The sequence below is a fragment of the Phocoena phocoena genome, chromosome 20, assembly GCF_963924675.1.
Source record: "Phocoena phocoena chromosome 20, mPhoPho1.1, whole genome shotgun sequence".
Classification (NCBI taxonomy): Eukaryota; Metazoa; Chordata; class Mammalia; order Artiodactyla; family Phocoenidae; genus Phocoena; species Phocoena phocoena.
Genome location: NC_089238.1, coordinates 15,243,841 through 15,259,161, shown reverse-complemented (window position 1 = coordinate 15,259,161; position 15,321 = coordinate 15,243,841). Strand labels below are relative to the sequence as shown.

Below are 15,321 nucleotides of genomic sequence, written 5' to 3'. Positions count from 1 at the left end.
TCAAGTTCCAGCCCCCCAGGTAGGCAACCCCTGAAAGGGAGACTAATTATAATTGCAGAAGCTCTCCCCAAGGAGTGAGGGATCTGAGCCCCATTATCAGACTCCCCCACCCTAGTGGTCTTGTGCCAGGAAGACAAGCTCCTAGAACATTTGGGTTTGAAGGCAAGTGGTGCTTACTTTCAGGAGAACCAGAGGGCTAGGGGAAGTAGAGACTCCACTCTTAAAGGCGCAGACAAAAATCTCACATGCTCCAGGAACCAGCGCAGAAGTGGTAATTTGAAAGGAGCCTGGGTCAGACCTGTCTGCTCATCTTGGAGAGTCTCCCAAAAAGGCCAGAGGCAATTACAGCTCACTCTAGGGACAAGACACTGGCGATAGCCATCTTGGGGAGCTTGTTCTACAATGTAGACACTGTGCTAGCAACCTCCATTTTGGATTCCTCCCTCTAGCTTATCAGCCTCAGGACCCATCCTCCACCCAACAGCCCAAAGGTCCTAGTACATAGACGCCTCAAGACAAGCAACTAACTTGGAAGGGACAAAGCCCCACCCACTAGCAGACAGGCTGCCTCAAGACCTCCTAACCCCACAGCCAACCCTGGACATGGTCCTGCCCACCAGAGGTCCCAGGACCTGGCCCCACACACCAGTGTGTAGGCACTAGAACCAGGGCCCCCAGGGCCCTGCAACCAGACCCTGCTCCACTCACCAGTGGGCAGGAACCAGCCCCAGAATCCATGGTCCCACACACCAGCGAGCCTGCTCTAGAGTTGGGACCAGTCTCAACCACCAGCAGGTGGACACCAGTCGGACAACCACAGCCCTGTAGCCTGTAGACTCAGCCCATCCACCAGCAGGCCAGCACCTACCCTGGGACTGGCTGGGCTCTGACCCCACCCATTAGCAGGCCAACACAAACTTTGGAACATGCCTCATGCTGCAATGTCAAAAAATGGCCCCTCTCACCAGTGGTCAGACACCAGTTCTGGGACCCCTGGGCTCGGCTGCCAGACCCCAGGACCTGGCTTCACCCACCAATAGTGGACACCAGCCCCAGGGTCTCCTGGATTCTGCCGACCAGTGAGCTAGCACTAGCCCTGGGGTCGCCTGGTGTTTCCCAGCCAGCTGCCTTAAGACCTGCCCAACCAACCAGCGGCCAGCAGTCTCTGCACAAGGCAAAGCCTAGCAACCAACCAAACCGGAGGCCAACCAAGCCTACAAGACCGCCCACAGTAGTCAACCTGTCATGACAGACGGACCCATGCAACCCAATAGGGGGCACCCTAGAGCATACAGCTCTGGTGATAAGATGGGAGTGCACTGCTGGGACACAAAGGACATCTACAAAAGGCCACTTCTCCAAGGTTGGGAAAAGGTAACCAAACTACCAGATACACAGAAATAAAAACAGCAAGTTGGGTAAAATGAGGTGAGAGAGGAACATGTTCCAAATGAAGGAACAAGATAAAACCCCAGAAGAAGAATTAAGTGAAGGGGAGTTAGGCAATTTACCTGAGAAAGAGTTCAAAGTACTGATTATAAAGATGATCAAGGACTCGGGAGAAGAATGGATGCATAGAGCGAGAAGTTAGAAGTCTTTAACAAAGTGCTAGAAAATATAAAGAACAACCCAACAGAGATGATGAATACGATAAATGAAATGTAAAATACAGTAGAACGAATCAACAGTAAACTAAATGATATAGAGGAACAGATCAGTGAGCTATAAGCAGAGTAGTGGCAATCAGTGCCACTGAACAGAAAAAAGAAAGAAAATAAATGAGGAAAGTTTAAGAGGCCCCTGAGACAACATCAGGACACTAATATTCACATTACAGGCATCCCAGAAGGAGAACAGAGAAAGGGGCTAACAACATATTTGAAGATATAATAGCTGAAAATTACCCTAACTTGGGAAAGGAAATAGACATCCAAGTCAAGGAAGCACAGAGATTCCCAAACAGGATCAACCAAAAGAGGAACACACCAAGACATACTGTAATGAAAATGGCAAAAATTAAAGATAAAGAGAGAATATTAAAAGCAGCAAGGGAAAAGCAACAAGTTACACACAAGGGAACTCCCATAAGGCTATCAGCTGACTTTTCAGCAGAAACTTTACAGGCCAGAAGGGAGTGGCACGATATATTTAAACTGATGAAAGGGAAAAAGCTAGAAAAAAAAACAAGAATACTCTACCTGGCAAGGCTCTTGTTCAAATTTAGTGAAAAGAGCAAAAGTTTTACAGACAAGGAAAAGATAAAAGAGTTCAGTACCACCAAAACAGCTTTACAAGAAATGTTAAAGGGACTTCTCTAAGAAAAAAAGAAAAGACCACAACTAGAAATGTGAAAATTACAAAAGGAAAACTCTCATACAGTAAAGGTATTAAGTCGTCCATGCACAAAGCTAATAGATTAAAACAAAAGTAGTAAAATCATCTATATCCACAATAAGCAGTTAAGGGATATCCAAAACAAAAAAAAATGTAAAATATAATGTCAAAACCAGTAATTGTGAGGGGAGAAGAGAACATATGCAAGGTTGTTAAAATGCATTTGAAATTAAGAGATCAGCAACTTAAAACAATCAATATACATATATACATACACATATACACACACACGTACATATATTGCTATACAGAAACCTCATGGTAACCACAAACCAAAAATCCATAATAGATACACACACAAAAAAGAGGAAGGAATCCAAACATAACATTAAAGATAGTCACCAAGTCACAAGAGAAGATAACAAAAGAAGAAGGAACAAAAAAGAAGTACAGGGCTTCCCTGGTGGCGCAGTGGTTGAGAGTCCACCTGCCGATGCAGGGGACATGGGTTCATGCCCCAGTCTGGGAAGATCCCACATGCTGCGGAGCAGCTGGGCCCATGAGCCATGGCCGCTGAGCCTGCGCGTCCGGAGCCTGTGCTCTGCAATGGGAGAGGCCACAACAGTGAGAGGCCCACATACCACAAAAAAAAAAAAAAAAAAAAAAAAAAGAACTACAAAAGCAACCCCAAAACAATTAACAAAATGGCAACGAGAACGTATATTGAATATATCAATAATTAGTTCAAATGTAAATGGATTAAATGCTCCAATCAAAAGACAAAGTGGCTGAATGGATACAAAACAAGACCTGTGTATATGCTGCCTACAAGAGACTCACTTCAGATATAAAGACACAGACTGAACATGAGATGGAAAAAGGCATTCATGGAAATGGAAATCAAAGGAAAGCTGAGGTGGCAATACTTATATCAGACAAAATAGACTTTTAAACAACAGGTGTTATAAGAGACAAAACAGAATAATCAAGGGATCAATCCAAGAAGATGTAATAATTGTAAAAATACATGCACCCAACATAGGAAGACCTAAATATATAAACCAAATATTAAGATATAAAGGGAGACACTGACAGCAACAAAATAATAGTAGGGTACTTTAACATACATCAATGTGTCTATACAAAGAAAGAAAATCAATATGAAAACAAGGGCTTTAAATGACACATTAGGCCACATGGACTTAATAGATACACACAGAACATTCCATCCAAAAGCAGCAGAATACACATTCTTTTCAAATGCACATGGAACATTTCTCCAGGGTGGACCACATCATAGGACAGGAAACAAGTCATGGTAACTTTAAGAAAACTGAAATCATGTCAAGCATCTTTTCTGACCACAATGCTATGAGATTAGGAATCAACTACAAGAAAAAAAACTGCAAAAAACACAAAAACGTGGAGACTAAATAATATACTACTAAACAACCAATGGATTAGTGAAAAAAATCAAAGAGGAAATAAAAAAATACCTGGAGACAAATTAAAACACAATGATCCAAAATCTATGGGACACAGCAAAACAGTTCTAAGTGGGAAGTATATAGCAATACAGGCTTATATCAGGAAACAAGAAAAATCTCAAATAAAAAACCTAAACTTACACCTAAAGGAACTAAAAAAGAACAAACAAAACCCAAAGTTAGTAGAAGGAAAAAAACCATAAAGATCAGAGCAGAAATAAATGAAATAGATGCTAAAAACAAACAAAACAATAGAAAAGATCAATGAAACTAAGATCTGGTTCTTTGAAAAGATAAACAAAATTGATAAACCTTTAGACAGACTCATCAAGAAAAAAGAGGGGGTCTAAATCAATAAAACCAGAAATGAAAAAGAACTTACAATTGACATCACAGAAATACAAAGAATCATAAGAGAATACTACGAAAAACTCTATGCCAATAAAATGGACAACCTAAAAGAAATGGAAAAATTCTTAGAAATGCACAATCTCCCAAGACTGAACCAGGAAATATAAGATATGAACAGACCAATTACCAGTAATGAAACTGAATCAATAATAAGAAAATTCCCAACAAACAAAATTCCAAGACTAGATGGCTTCACGACTGAATTCTAATGAACATTTAAAGAAGAGTTAACACATATCCTCCACAAACTATTCAAAAAATTGCAAAGGAATGAACACTTCCAAACTGATTCTATAAGGCAGTGTCACCCCGATACCAAAACTATACAAAGACATCACACAAAAAATTACAAGCCAATAACACTGATGAACACAGATACAAAGATCCTCAACAAAATAATAGCAAACTGAATTCAACAATACGTTAAAAGCGTCATACACCATAACCAAGTAGGATTTAACTCAGGGATGTCAGGATGGTTCAATATTCGTAAATCAATCAATGTGATATACTACATTAACAAACTGAAGAATAAAAACCATATGATCATTTCAATAGACGCAAAAAAAGCTTTTGACAAAATTCAATATCCATTTATGATTAAAAAAAACCTCTCAAGAAAGTGGGTATAAAGGGAACATGCCTCAACATAATAAAGTCATATATGATAAGCCCACAGCAAACATCATTCTTAATGGTGAAAAGTTGAAAGCATTTCCTCTAAGATCAGAAAGAAGAAAAGGGTGCCCACTCTCTCCACTTTTATTCAACATGGTATTGAAAGTCCTAGCCACAGCAATCAGACAAAAAAAGAAATAAAAGGAATCCAGATTGGAAAGGAAGAAGTAAAACTGTCACTGCTGATGACATAATACTATACATAGACAATCTTAAAGACACTACCAAAAAACTACTAGAATTAATCAATGAATTTGGTAAAGTTGCAGGATACAAAATTAATATACAGAAATCTGTTGCATTTTTATAGACTAACAATGAACTACCAGAAAGAGAAATTAAGGAAACAATTCCACTTACAATCACATCAAAAAGAATGAAATACCTAGGAATAAACTTACCTGAGGTACAAGACCTGTATTTGAAAAACTATTAAGACACCAATGAAAGAAATCGAAGATAACAGAAACAGGTTGAAAGGTGTACCAGGTTCATGGACTGGGAGAATTAATATTGTTAAAATGACCATACTACCCAAGGCAATCTACATATTCAATGCAACCCCCTATCAAAATATCAATGGTGGGACTTCTCTGGTGGTCCAGTGGTTAAGACTCTGTGCTTCCAACGCAGGGCGGTGCACGTTTGATCCCTGGTCAGGGAACTAAGATCTCACATGCTGTGTGGTGCAGCCAAAAGAAAACAAAAAAAATACCAATGACATTTTTCACAGAACTAGAATAAATAATTTTAAAACTGTATGGAAACACAAATACCTCGAATAGCCAAAAGAATCTTGAGAGGGCTTCCCTGGTGGCGCAGTGGTTGAGAGTCTGCCTGCCAAGGCAGGGGACACGGGTTCGAGCCCTGGTCTGGGAAGATCCCACGTGCCGCGGAGCAGCTGGGCCCATGAGCTATAAATACTGAGCTCTGCGCGTCTGGAGCCTGTGCTCCGCAGCAAGAGAGGCCGCGACGGTGAGAGGCCCGCGTACCGCGATGAAGAGTGGCCCCCGCTTGCCGCAACTAGAGAGGGCCCTCGCACAGAGGCGGAGACCCAACACAGCCAAAAATAAATAAATGAATAAATAAATTTATTTAATAAAAAAAAAAAAAAAAAAAAAAAAAAGAATCTTGAGAAAGAGGAACAGATCTGGAGGTATCACACTCCCTGACCTCAGACTATACTAAAAACACAGTAAGCAAAACAGTATGCTACAGGCATAAGAACAGACACACAGATCAATGGAACAGAATAGAGAGCCTAGAAATAAACCCATGCACTTATGGTCAATTAATCTATGACAAAGGAGGCAAGTATATACAATGGAGAAAAGACAGTCTCTTCAATAAGGGTTGCTGGGACAATTGGATGTGTAAAAGAATAAAATTAGAATATTTTCTAACACCATATATAAAAATAAACTCAAAATAGATTAAAGACCTACATGTAAGACTAAAACCATAAAACTCCTAGAAGAAAACATAGGCAGAAAAACACTCTTGACAAAATTTGTAGAAATATTATTTTGGATCTGTCTCCTAAGTCAAAGGAAACAAAAGTAAAAATAAACAAATAGGACGTAATTAAACTTTAAAAGCTTTTGCACAGCAAAGGAAACCATCAACAAAATGAAAAGGTAACCTATAGAATGGGAGAAAATATTTGCAAATGATATGACCAATAAGGGGTTAATATCCAAAATATAAGCAGCTCATACAACTCAATATCAAAAAAACCCAAAAACAAAACCAATTAAACAATGGGCATTAGATTAAATGGACATTTTTCCAAAGAAAACACAGAAATGGCCAACAGGCACATGAAAAGATACCATCACTAACATCAGAGAAATGCAAATCAAACCACAATGAGGTATCACCTCACACCTGTAAGAATGGCTATCATCAAAAAGACCACAGACAACAAATGTTGACAAGGATGTGGAGAAAAGGGAACCCTTATACACTGTTGGTGGGAATGTAAATTGGTGCAGCCACTAGGAAAAACAAAAACTAAAACTATCAATAGAACTACCACATGACCCAGCAATTCCACTCCTCAGTATGTATCTGAAAAAAATAAAAATTGTAATTTGAAAAGATACATGCATCCCAATGTTCACAGCAACATTACTTACAATAACCAAGATATGGAAGCAACCTAGGTGCCCATCAACAGATGAATGGATAAGGAAGATGTGGTGTGTACATACACACACACACATACAAACACACACACACACACAGAGGAATATTAGCCATAAAAAAGAATGAAAATTTTCCATTTGCAACAATATGGATGGACTTGGAGAGTATTATGTTCAGTGAAGCTAGTCAGACTGAGAAAGACAAACACTGTACATTATCATGTATACGTGGAATCTAAAAAATAAAATGAATGTATACAACAAAACAAGACTCACAGACATAGAAAACAAACTAGTGGATACCAGTGCGGAGACAGAAGGAGGGAGGAACAAGCTAGGGGTAGGGGATTAAGAGGTACAAACTACTAGGTATAAAATAAATAAGCTATAAGGATATATTGTATAGCACACAGAATATAGCCAATACTTGTAATAACTATAAATGGAGTTTAACCTTTTAAAACTGTGAATCACCACGTTGTACACCTGAAATGTATATAATGTTGTAAAATCAACTACACTGCAACTAAAAAAAACAAGAAAGAAACGGAGGGAGATGCTCTAGATTAAAAGACATTTAAGACATTTTTTGGAAATTAATTAAAATTAATTCATTTTACATTAATTAAAATTAAAAATAGGGACTTCCCTGGTGGCACAGTGGTTTAGAATCCATCTGCCTGCCAATGCAGGGGACACAGGTTCAATCCCTGGTCTGGGAAGATCCCACATGTCACGGAGCAACTAAGCCCGTGTGCCACAACTATTGAGCCTGAGCTCTAGAGCCTGTGTGCTGCAACTAGTGAGCCCATGTTCTGCAACCACTGAAGCATGCACACTTAAAGCCTGTGCTCTGCAACAAGCAAAGCCACTGCAATGAGAAGCCCGCACACTGCAATGAAGAGTAGCCTCTGCTGGCCGCGACTAGAGAAAGCTCACACGCAGCAACAAAGACCCAACACAGCCAACAAAAAAATAAAAATAAACACTAATCATAAGAATGCCAGAATGGTTACAATAGTATCAAACAAAATAGATTTCAGAACAAAGAATATTATCAGGGATTACGCAAGGCATTTAATTTTATTTATATTTACTTATTTATTTTTGGCTGCACTGTGCAGGGTGTGGGAATCTTAGTTCCCCAATCAGGGATCAAACCCATGTCTCCTGCACTGGAAGCGTGGAGTCTTAGCCACCGGACCGTCAAGGAAGTCCCAAGTACGGTATTTTATAATGATAGAGGGGGTCAATTCATGAGAAGATATAACAATCCTAAATATGAATACACCTAAAAACAGAACCTCAAAATATATTAAGTAAAAACTGATAGAACTGAAAAGGAAAAATAGACAAATCCACAATTATAATGTAAGATTTTGATTTTCTTCTCTGTCACTGCTATAACAAATAGACTGAAAGATCAATAAGGATACAGAAGACTTTACCATACTAATCAACCAATTTGACCTGATTATTTAGAGAATACTCCATCCAATAACACTAGAATATACATCCTCTACAAGTGCACACAGAACATCCATCAGATGGTACAAAAAACGTCTCCATAAATTTAAGAAGAATGAAATCATATACAGCATGTTCCCTGATTGTAACAAAATTAAACTAGAAATCAATGACAGAAAGCTATCTGGAAAATCCCCAAATATTTGAAAATTAAACACACTTCCTCTAAACAACCAATGGGTGAAAAAGGAAATCGTGAAAGAAATTAGAAAATATTTTCAACTGAATGAAAATGAAAATACAACATGTCTAAATTTGTTAGAGGGAAATTTAAAGCATTAAATGTTCTACTGGAAAAAATAAGTCTCATATCAATGATATAAGCTCCCATATACAAAATAAGAAGAGTTAATTAAACCCAAAGTAATGAAAAGGAAAGGAAATAAAAATATAAGAGCAGAAATGAAGAAACAGGAAACAGAAAAATAATGGAGGAAATCAATGAAACCAAAAGTTGGTACTTTGAAAAATCAGAGAAATTGATAAACCTCTAGCCAACTAACCAAGGAAAAAGGTGAGTCACAAGTTACCAACAACAGGAATGAATCAATGGCATTGCTACAAACTTTACAAACATCCAGAGGATAAAAAGAGTAGATTTTTGAACAACTTTGTGACAATAAATTTTATAACTTGGATGAAATGGACAATTCCTTGAAAGACACAAGTTATAAAAGCTCACTGAAGAGAAAAAAAATTGATAACATGAATAGCCATAATTGTATTAAGGATATTAAACTGCTAGTTAAACACCTTCCCACAAAGAAATCTCCAGGCTCAGATGGCTTCACTGGTGAATTCTAACAAACACTGAAGGAAGAAATAATAGCAGCTCTACACAAATTCTTTCTGAAAATAAGAGAATACTTCCCAACTCATTCTGTAAGACGGCATTACCTTGATACCGAAACTAGACAAAGATATTGCAAGAAAAACTTGTAAATTCATCAAGCAATATATGAAAAAAGAATCTATCATGACCAAGTGGGGTTTATCCTAGGGATAAGCTGGTTTAGCGCTTCAAAATAAATCAATATAACTCACCATGTTAATTTAAAAAGGGTAAAAACCATATAATGCAGAAAAACCAACAGACACAAAAAATCTTTTGACAAAATTCAACAGCCATTTGTGATAAGGATGATCCGCAAACTAGAACTTCTTCAACCTGATAAATCTGATAAAGAGCATCTAAGTAAAAATTGTCACTAATGTTACACTTTGTCAAAGACTAAATGCTTTTCCCCTCAGTCAGGAATAAAGCATAAATGTTTGTTCTCACCACTTATATTCAACATTGCACTGAAGGTTCTAGACAATGTAGTAAATAAAGCAAGACAGAAATAAAAGGAATACATATTGGAAAGCAAGAAGGAAAACAGTAACTATTCACATATGACATGATTATCTATGTAGAAAATCCTAAAGAATCTACCAAAAAATTACTAGAATAAGTTGAGAATGCAGGTTAATATAAAAAAAATCAATTGCATTTTCATATACTAGCAATAAACAATGGGAATTTGAAATAAAAATGAATAGTATTTACAATAGCATAAAACCTAGGTATTAATATAACAAACATTTGCAAGATTGGTACACTGATAACAAAAAAACATTACTCAGAGAATTTAAAGATCTAAATAAAAGGAGATGTGTCTCATATTCATGAATTAGAAAACTATATTATCATTATTGATTACTATTCTTGAATTAAATTATTAATGCATATTTTAATATTTTCCTCTCCCCTAACAGATTGTCTTAAACATTCTTCAAATGTGCTTCGGGTCTAATTCTATGAAAACTGTAAGATAAGAGTTAATTGTTTAATGTCATTGGTACAGAGTTTCTGTTTGGGATGTGAAAAAGTTCTGGAAATAGATACTGGTGATGGCTATACAACGTTGTGAATGTACTTAATGGAACCGCATTATATACTTAATGATGGTTAAAATGATAAAAATTTATGTCATGTATATTTTAGCTCTCACAATTTTTTTTTTTTTTTCAGTATGTGGGCCTTTCACTGCTGTGGCCTCTCCTGTTGCGGAGCACAGGCTCCGGACGCGCAGGCTCAGTGGCCATGGCTCACGGGCCCAGCTGCTCTGTGGCATGTGGGATCTTCCCGGACTGGGGCACGAACCCGTGTCCCCTGCATTGGCAGGCGGACTCTCAACCACTGCGCCACCAGGGAAGCCCTATTTAATGTATATTTTAAAACACACACACACACACACACACACACACACACACACACACACACACACAGTTAAACAGAAAAGTGTAAGCAACACAAACATCCATAAGGGAGCACTGGGGTGAGCACTTGGAGGATGGGAAAAGGAGCAAAGGTGTTAAACGGGAAGATAAGTTACCAGTATGAGAGAGACACCCATGATGATATCAGTGGAGATAAAGGGAACTGAAATATAAGGAATAAGATTCACCACTAAATGGTCGTGCAGTGGAAAAGAGACACTTAACTCAAGTTAGCTGTGTTAGCAGGTGGGTAGGGGCTAGGCCCATAAGCAGGTTGAGGGGAAAAAAAAAGGACTAAAATGGTAGGAGATAATGAGGTAAATCTTGGGCATGTGCCTGAAGTATCTGTGGAAGACACAGGAGGTGGTATCTAGCTGGAGGTTGGATACAGTTTTGACACCCACAACAGAGATTTAGCATTAAAATTATTTGAGCATCATTAGAATAACAGTGGTAGATTGTGAATAAGAACAGGAGACTATACAGTGAAGAGAACCAATACAGAATCTGGAGAACACCAGTATTTAAGAGGTCCAATATATACAATGGAATATTACTCAGCCATAAAAAAGAACAAAATAATGCCATTTGCAGCAACATGGATGAACCTAAAGATTGTCATACTGAGAGAAGTCAGACACAGAAAGACAAGTATCATATGATATCGCTTATATGTGGAACCTAAAAAAAAGGGTACAAATGAACTTATTTATAAAACAGAAGTAGAGTCACAGATACAGAAAATAAACTTATGGTTACCAGGGGATAAAGCGGGGAGGGATAAATTGGGAGATTAGGACTGACATATACACACTACTATACATAAAATAACTAATAAGAACCTACTGGGGCTTCCCTGGTGGCGCACTGGTTGAGAGTCCACCTGCTGATGCAGGGGACACGGGTTCGTGCCCTGGTCCGGGAGGATCCCACATGCCGCGGAGCAGCTGGGCCTGTGAGCCATGGTTGCTGAGCCTACGCGTCCAGAGCCTGTGCTCTGCAACGGGAGAGGCCACAACAGTGAGAGGCCCGCGTACCGCAAAAAAAAAAAAAAAAAAAAGAACCTACTGTATAGAACAGGGAACTCTACTCAGTACTCTGTAATGGCCTATATGGGAAAAGAATCTAAAAAAAGAGTGGACATATATATGTATATGTATAACTGATTCACTTTGCTGTACACCTGAAGCTAACACAACATTGTAAATCAACTATACTCCAATAAAAATTAAAAAAAAAAAAAAAAAGAGATCCAGGAATAAAGATGAATTTTCTGAAAGAAAGAACCAGAATAGTGTCTTTGAAATCAAGAGCAGACTATTTCATGAGTTACACTTCTAGTTCAGTATGGTGATCTAAGTATATTCATTTACTTCTCTTGCATGTGAACATAAAATTAGAAGAAACTGAAAAATAGGAATAAATCTACAACACATACCACAGATTTTTAGGAATTATTAGCAGCTATGAGCAGAACTCAAGGATCCGAGAGGAGAAATACAGGATTCTTGGTTTTTGCACAATCTGCCAAAGCATAGCTCTAGTCTCAAAGCCTCAAGACAGGACTTCTTGCCACTTAACTAATAGCAATCTATCAATTCCATCTCCATCTTGACTGTTTTTATCTTTTTTTTTTTTTTTTGCGGTACGCGGGCCTCCCACCACCACGGCCCCTCCCGTTGCAGAGCACAGGCTCCGGACGCGCAGGCCCAGCGGCCATGGCCCACGGGCCCAGCCACTCCGAGCCATGTGGGATCCTCCCGGACCAGGGCACGAACCTGCGTCCCCTGCATTGGCAGGCGGACCCCCAACCACTGTACCACCAGGGAAGCCCGTTTTTATCTTTGCAAGACAGGTTCATGAAGTAATATATTCTCATTTGAGGAAATGCATTTCTGTTCTAGCACTGCTTCTGGAAGAATACTGAGAAAAGATGTTGAATGATTATACCCACTTAATGTGTGAACACTGCTTAAAATTAGAAGGAGCACTCGTGGAAGGTAAAACTTATCTGACCAATATGGGAACAAGTGGGGACTGCTTTCATGAAGGGGAAGATAAACAGGAGGATTTTAGTACAAGAAAGGGAAATGCTCAAATATTCTTAAAAACAACAACAAAAAACTATTTCAGAAAGGAGAAAGGAACCATCATCTCACCTGAGCCATGGTTTTGAGATCTGCAAGAGATGACCAGTCTTCCTTTGGGCTCCTCTTTAGAAAAGGGGCGGTTCCTAAGAAGGCAAAATCAAGATGAAAAGAAGCCACATGCCACTACACATGCTTTTAAGCTCTCTTATGACTTACGACTCAAGATTGACTCCATTTCCCTTGCTTTGGTGCTTGTTCACTCTATATATTCCACACCAATATGGGGGGAGAATAAGCTAGACAAAAATTGTATCCCTAAAGCCAGAGATACAGGCTCCTGGGGTAATGGGTTAGATTTTGGGCAAGCCCCCACCTCTCTAGAACTATCTTTTCTCTCCTAACCTGCCTATTATTATTAACTACTTCCAAGCTGTTCTCCATTAAGGCTCTACCATTTACATCATGACCAGCAATACGTGAAAATTCTCGTCACCCCATATCCTCATGAGTACCATGGATACCAACTTCCTGATGCTTGCCAAGGTATACACTGTGATTCTAGTTCTTATTTTTCTTATTATGAGAGAAGATAAGCTTCTATTCACAATGTTTAAAAAGCACCTTAATTTTTGTTTGTTTTTTAAATAAAAGCCAGGCCAAGCCAGGCAGCAAACTCCCCACGGCAGCCACCAACGCCATCCATCTTTAGTTTCTTGTCTGTGAAAGGTCTCAATTTTTTCACTTTTCTATTAACTTATTTTTATTTTCTGGATTGATATTAGATCTTTTTTAAAGGAAGGAAATTAATTCTGTAATTACTTAAAATATTTTTTATAGTTTTTCTTTATCATACACTTTATTTCCTTTATATATTTGAGTGTATCTGGACTTTGTATTTAGTTCCACTGATCTGTTCATTTAATTGCCAGGATTACTCTGCAGTTATTACAGTTTTAAAACATATTTTAGGGGCTTCCCTGGTGGCGCAGTGGTTGAGAATCCGCCTGCCAATGCAGGGGGTTCATGCCCTGGTCTGGGAAGATCCCACATGCCGCGGAGCAGCTGGGCCCGTGAACCATGGCCGATGAGCCTGCACGTCTGGAGCCTGTGCTCCGCAACAGGACAGGCCAAAACAGTGAGAGGTCCGCGTACCGCAAACAAACAAACATGTTTTAGTATCAGGTAGGCTTACTTCCCCCTTCATTATCTTTCTTTAACAATTTTTGTCTTGTTCATTTTCTCCTAAGAACTTCAGAAAGTTTAAAAATTTTACTGAAATGTTAATGAAACTCCATGAAATGTTAGGGAGTTTTGACAATTTATCATGTGTCCCTGGTCCTTTTATTTAAGTCTTTAATTTTTGAGTCCCATCAAAAATTTTTTTATACATCATGCTGTCTTTTGTATCCTATATTTTGATGGCCACTGGCAACTTTCCATAGTTTTTTGATGCATATATACACATATGCACAGACACATATATGAAACCTGTTGATTTATTAATGTCTTTTCTAGCAAACCTCTGAGTTTTCTAACTGTTGTCATTGTTTTGAACAGGATGGTAACTTAGAAATTTTTCTGCCTCAGACTCAGCAGATGTCCCAAAGATGATAGGCAAAACAATCTTTCAATTGTCCCTCATTCTAAGATAAAGTCTTGTAAAGTAGCTGACTGTAACGTTTTGCTACCATTAGTTTACCTCCTACTTCGAGAGGCTGAGAAAAGGGAATGTCTCTTTAAGAGAGCAAATTATTTTTAGAACATAGTTTTCTAGGGGGAAGAAAAGTAGGTGCTTCTCACTCCCTTGTAATAAACAAGGGGCTCCTCAGACCCTGATGCCACTATAAATCAAAGTGGTGAGAGAATTTGGGGGGGAAACGTACATGTTTCCAGGATTTGGGTGGTGGTGGGGGGGAGCAGGGTGGTGGTGACTAAAGTGGCTAATTATCACCTGAGCTCCAGATGGAACCCACGGATGGAGCACGCCTAGGTTGGTTTGGATCCTGTCCAAGAGGACTGATGGGAGAGAACAAGACCTACCAGAGTAGGTGGGCCACTGCATGCCAAGAGGAGGCATCTAGAGAAGTGGCCATGCCCATGAAAAGGGAACTGTATTTGGAAGTTCCCAGTAGTGGGGTCTCTCAGAAGGTAAATATGACTTACACTAAATTTTAACGGTACCAGTCATGTTAGCCTCTTCTTGTCCCTGACTTTTCTTTTCCAGCTCCCAATCCATTCCAGCTGGAGACTATCAACCTAGAGGGAGTAAAGAGGGGACAAAATAGAGGTTGAGGAATTAAAGAAGAAACTGATCATGTTTTCTTTAGCGCAGCAGACTTCCAACAGGAGGGAGAGTTTTTGCTTTTAAAACAAGTTAGTGTGGGA

The 15,321-nt window shown here is 38.9% G+C and overlaps 1 protein-coding gene across 1 annotated transcript in view; it reads right to left on the bottom strand.

Annotated features, from left to right (window-relative positions):
- ZNF567 (zinc finger protein 567) overlaps window positions 1-15,193 on the bottom strand; it is a 159,305-nt gene extending 144,112 nt beyond the window's left edge. The window contains exons 1-2 of the mRNA XM_065899376.1: window positions 15,100-15,193; window positions 13,006-13,079 (exon numbers count right to left, since the gene is read on the bottom strand). Coding sequence (XP_065755448.1) covers window positions 13,006-13,014 — 9 coding nt within the window. The 5' untranslated portion in view covers window positions 13,015-13,079; window positions 15,100-15,193. The remainder of the gene's footprint in view (window positions 1-13,005; window positions 13,080-15,099) is intronic.
- Between the last annotated feature and the right edge of the window lie 128 nt (window positions 15,194-15,321).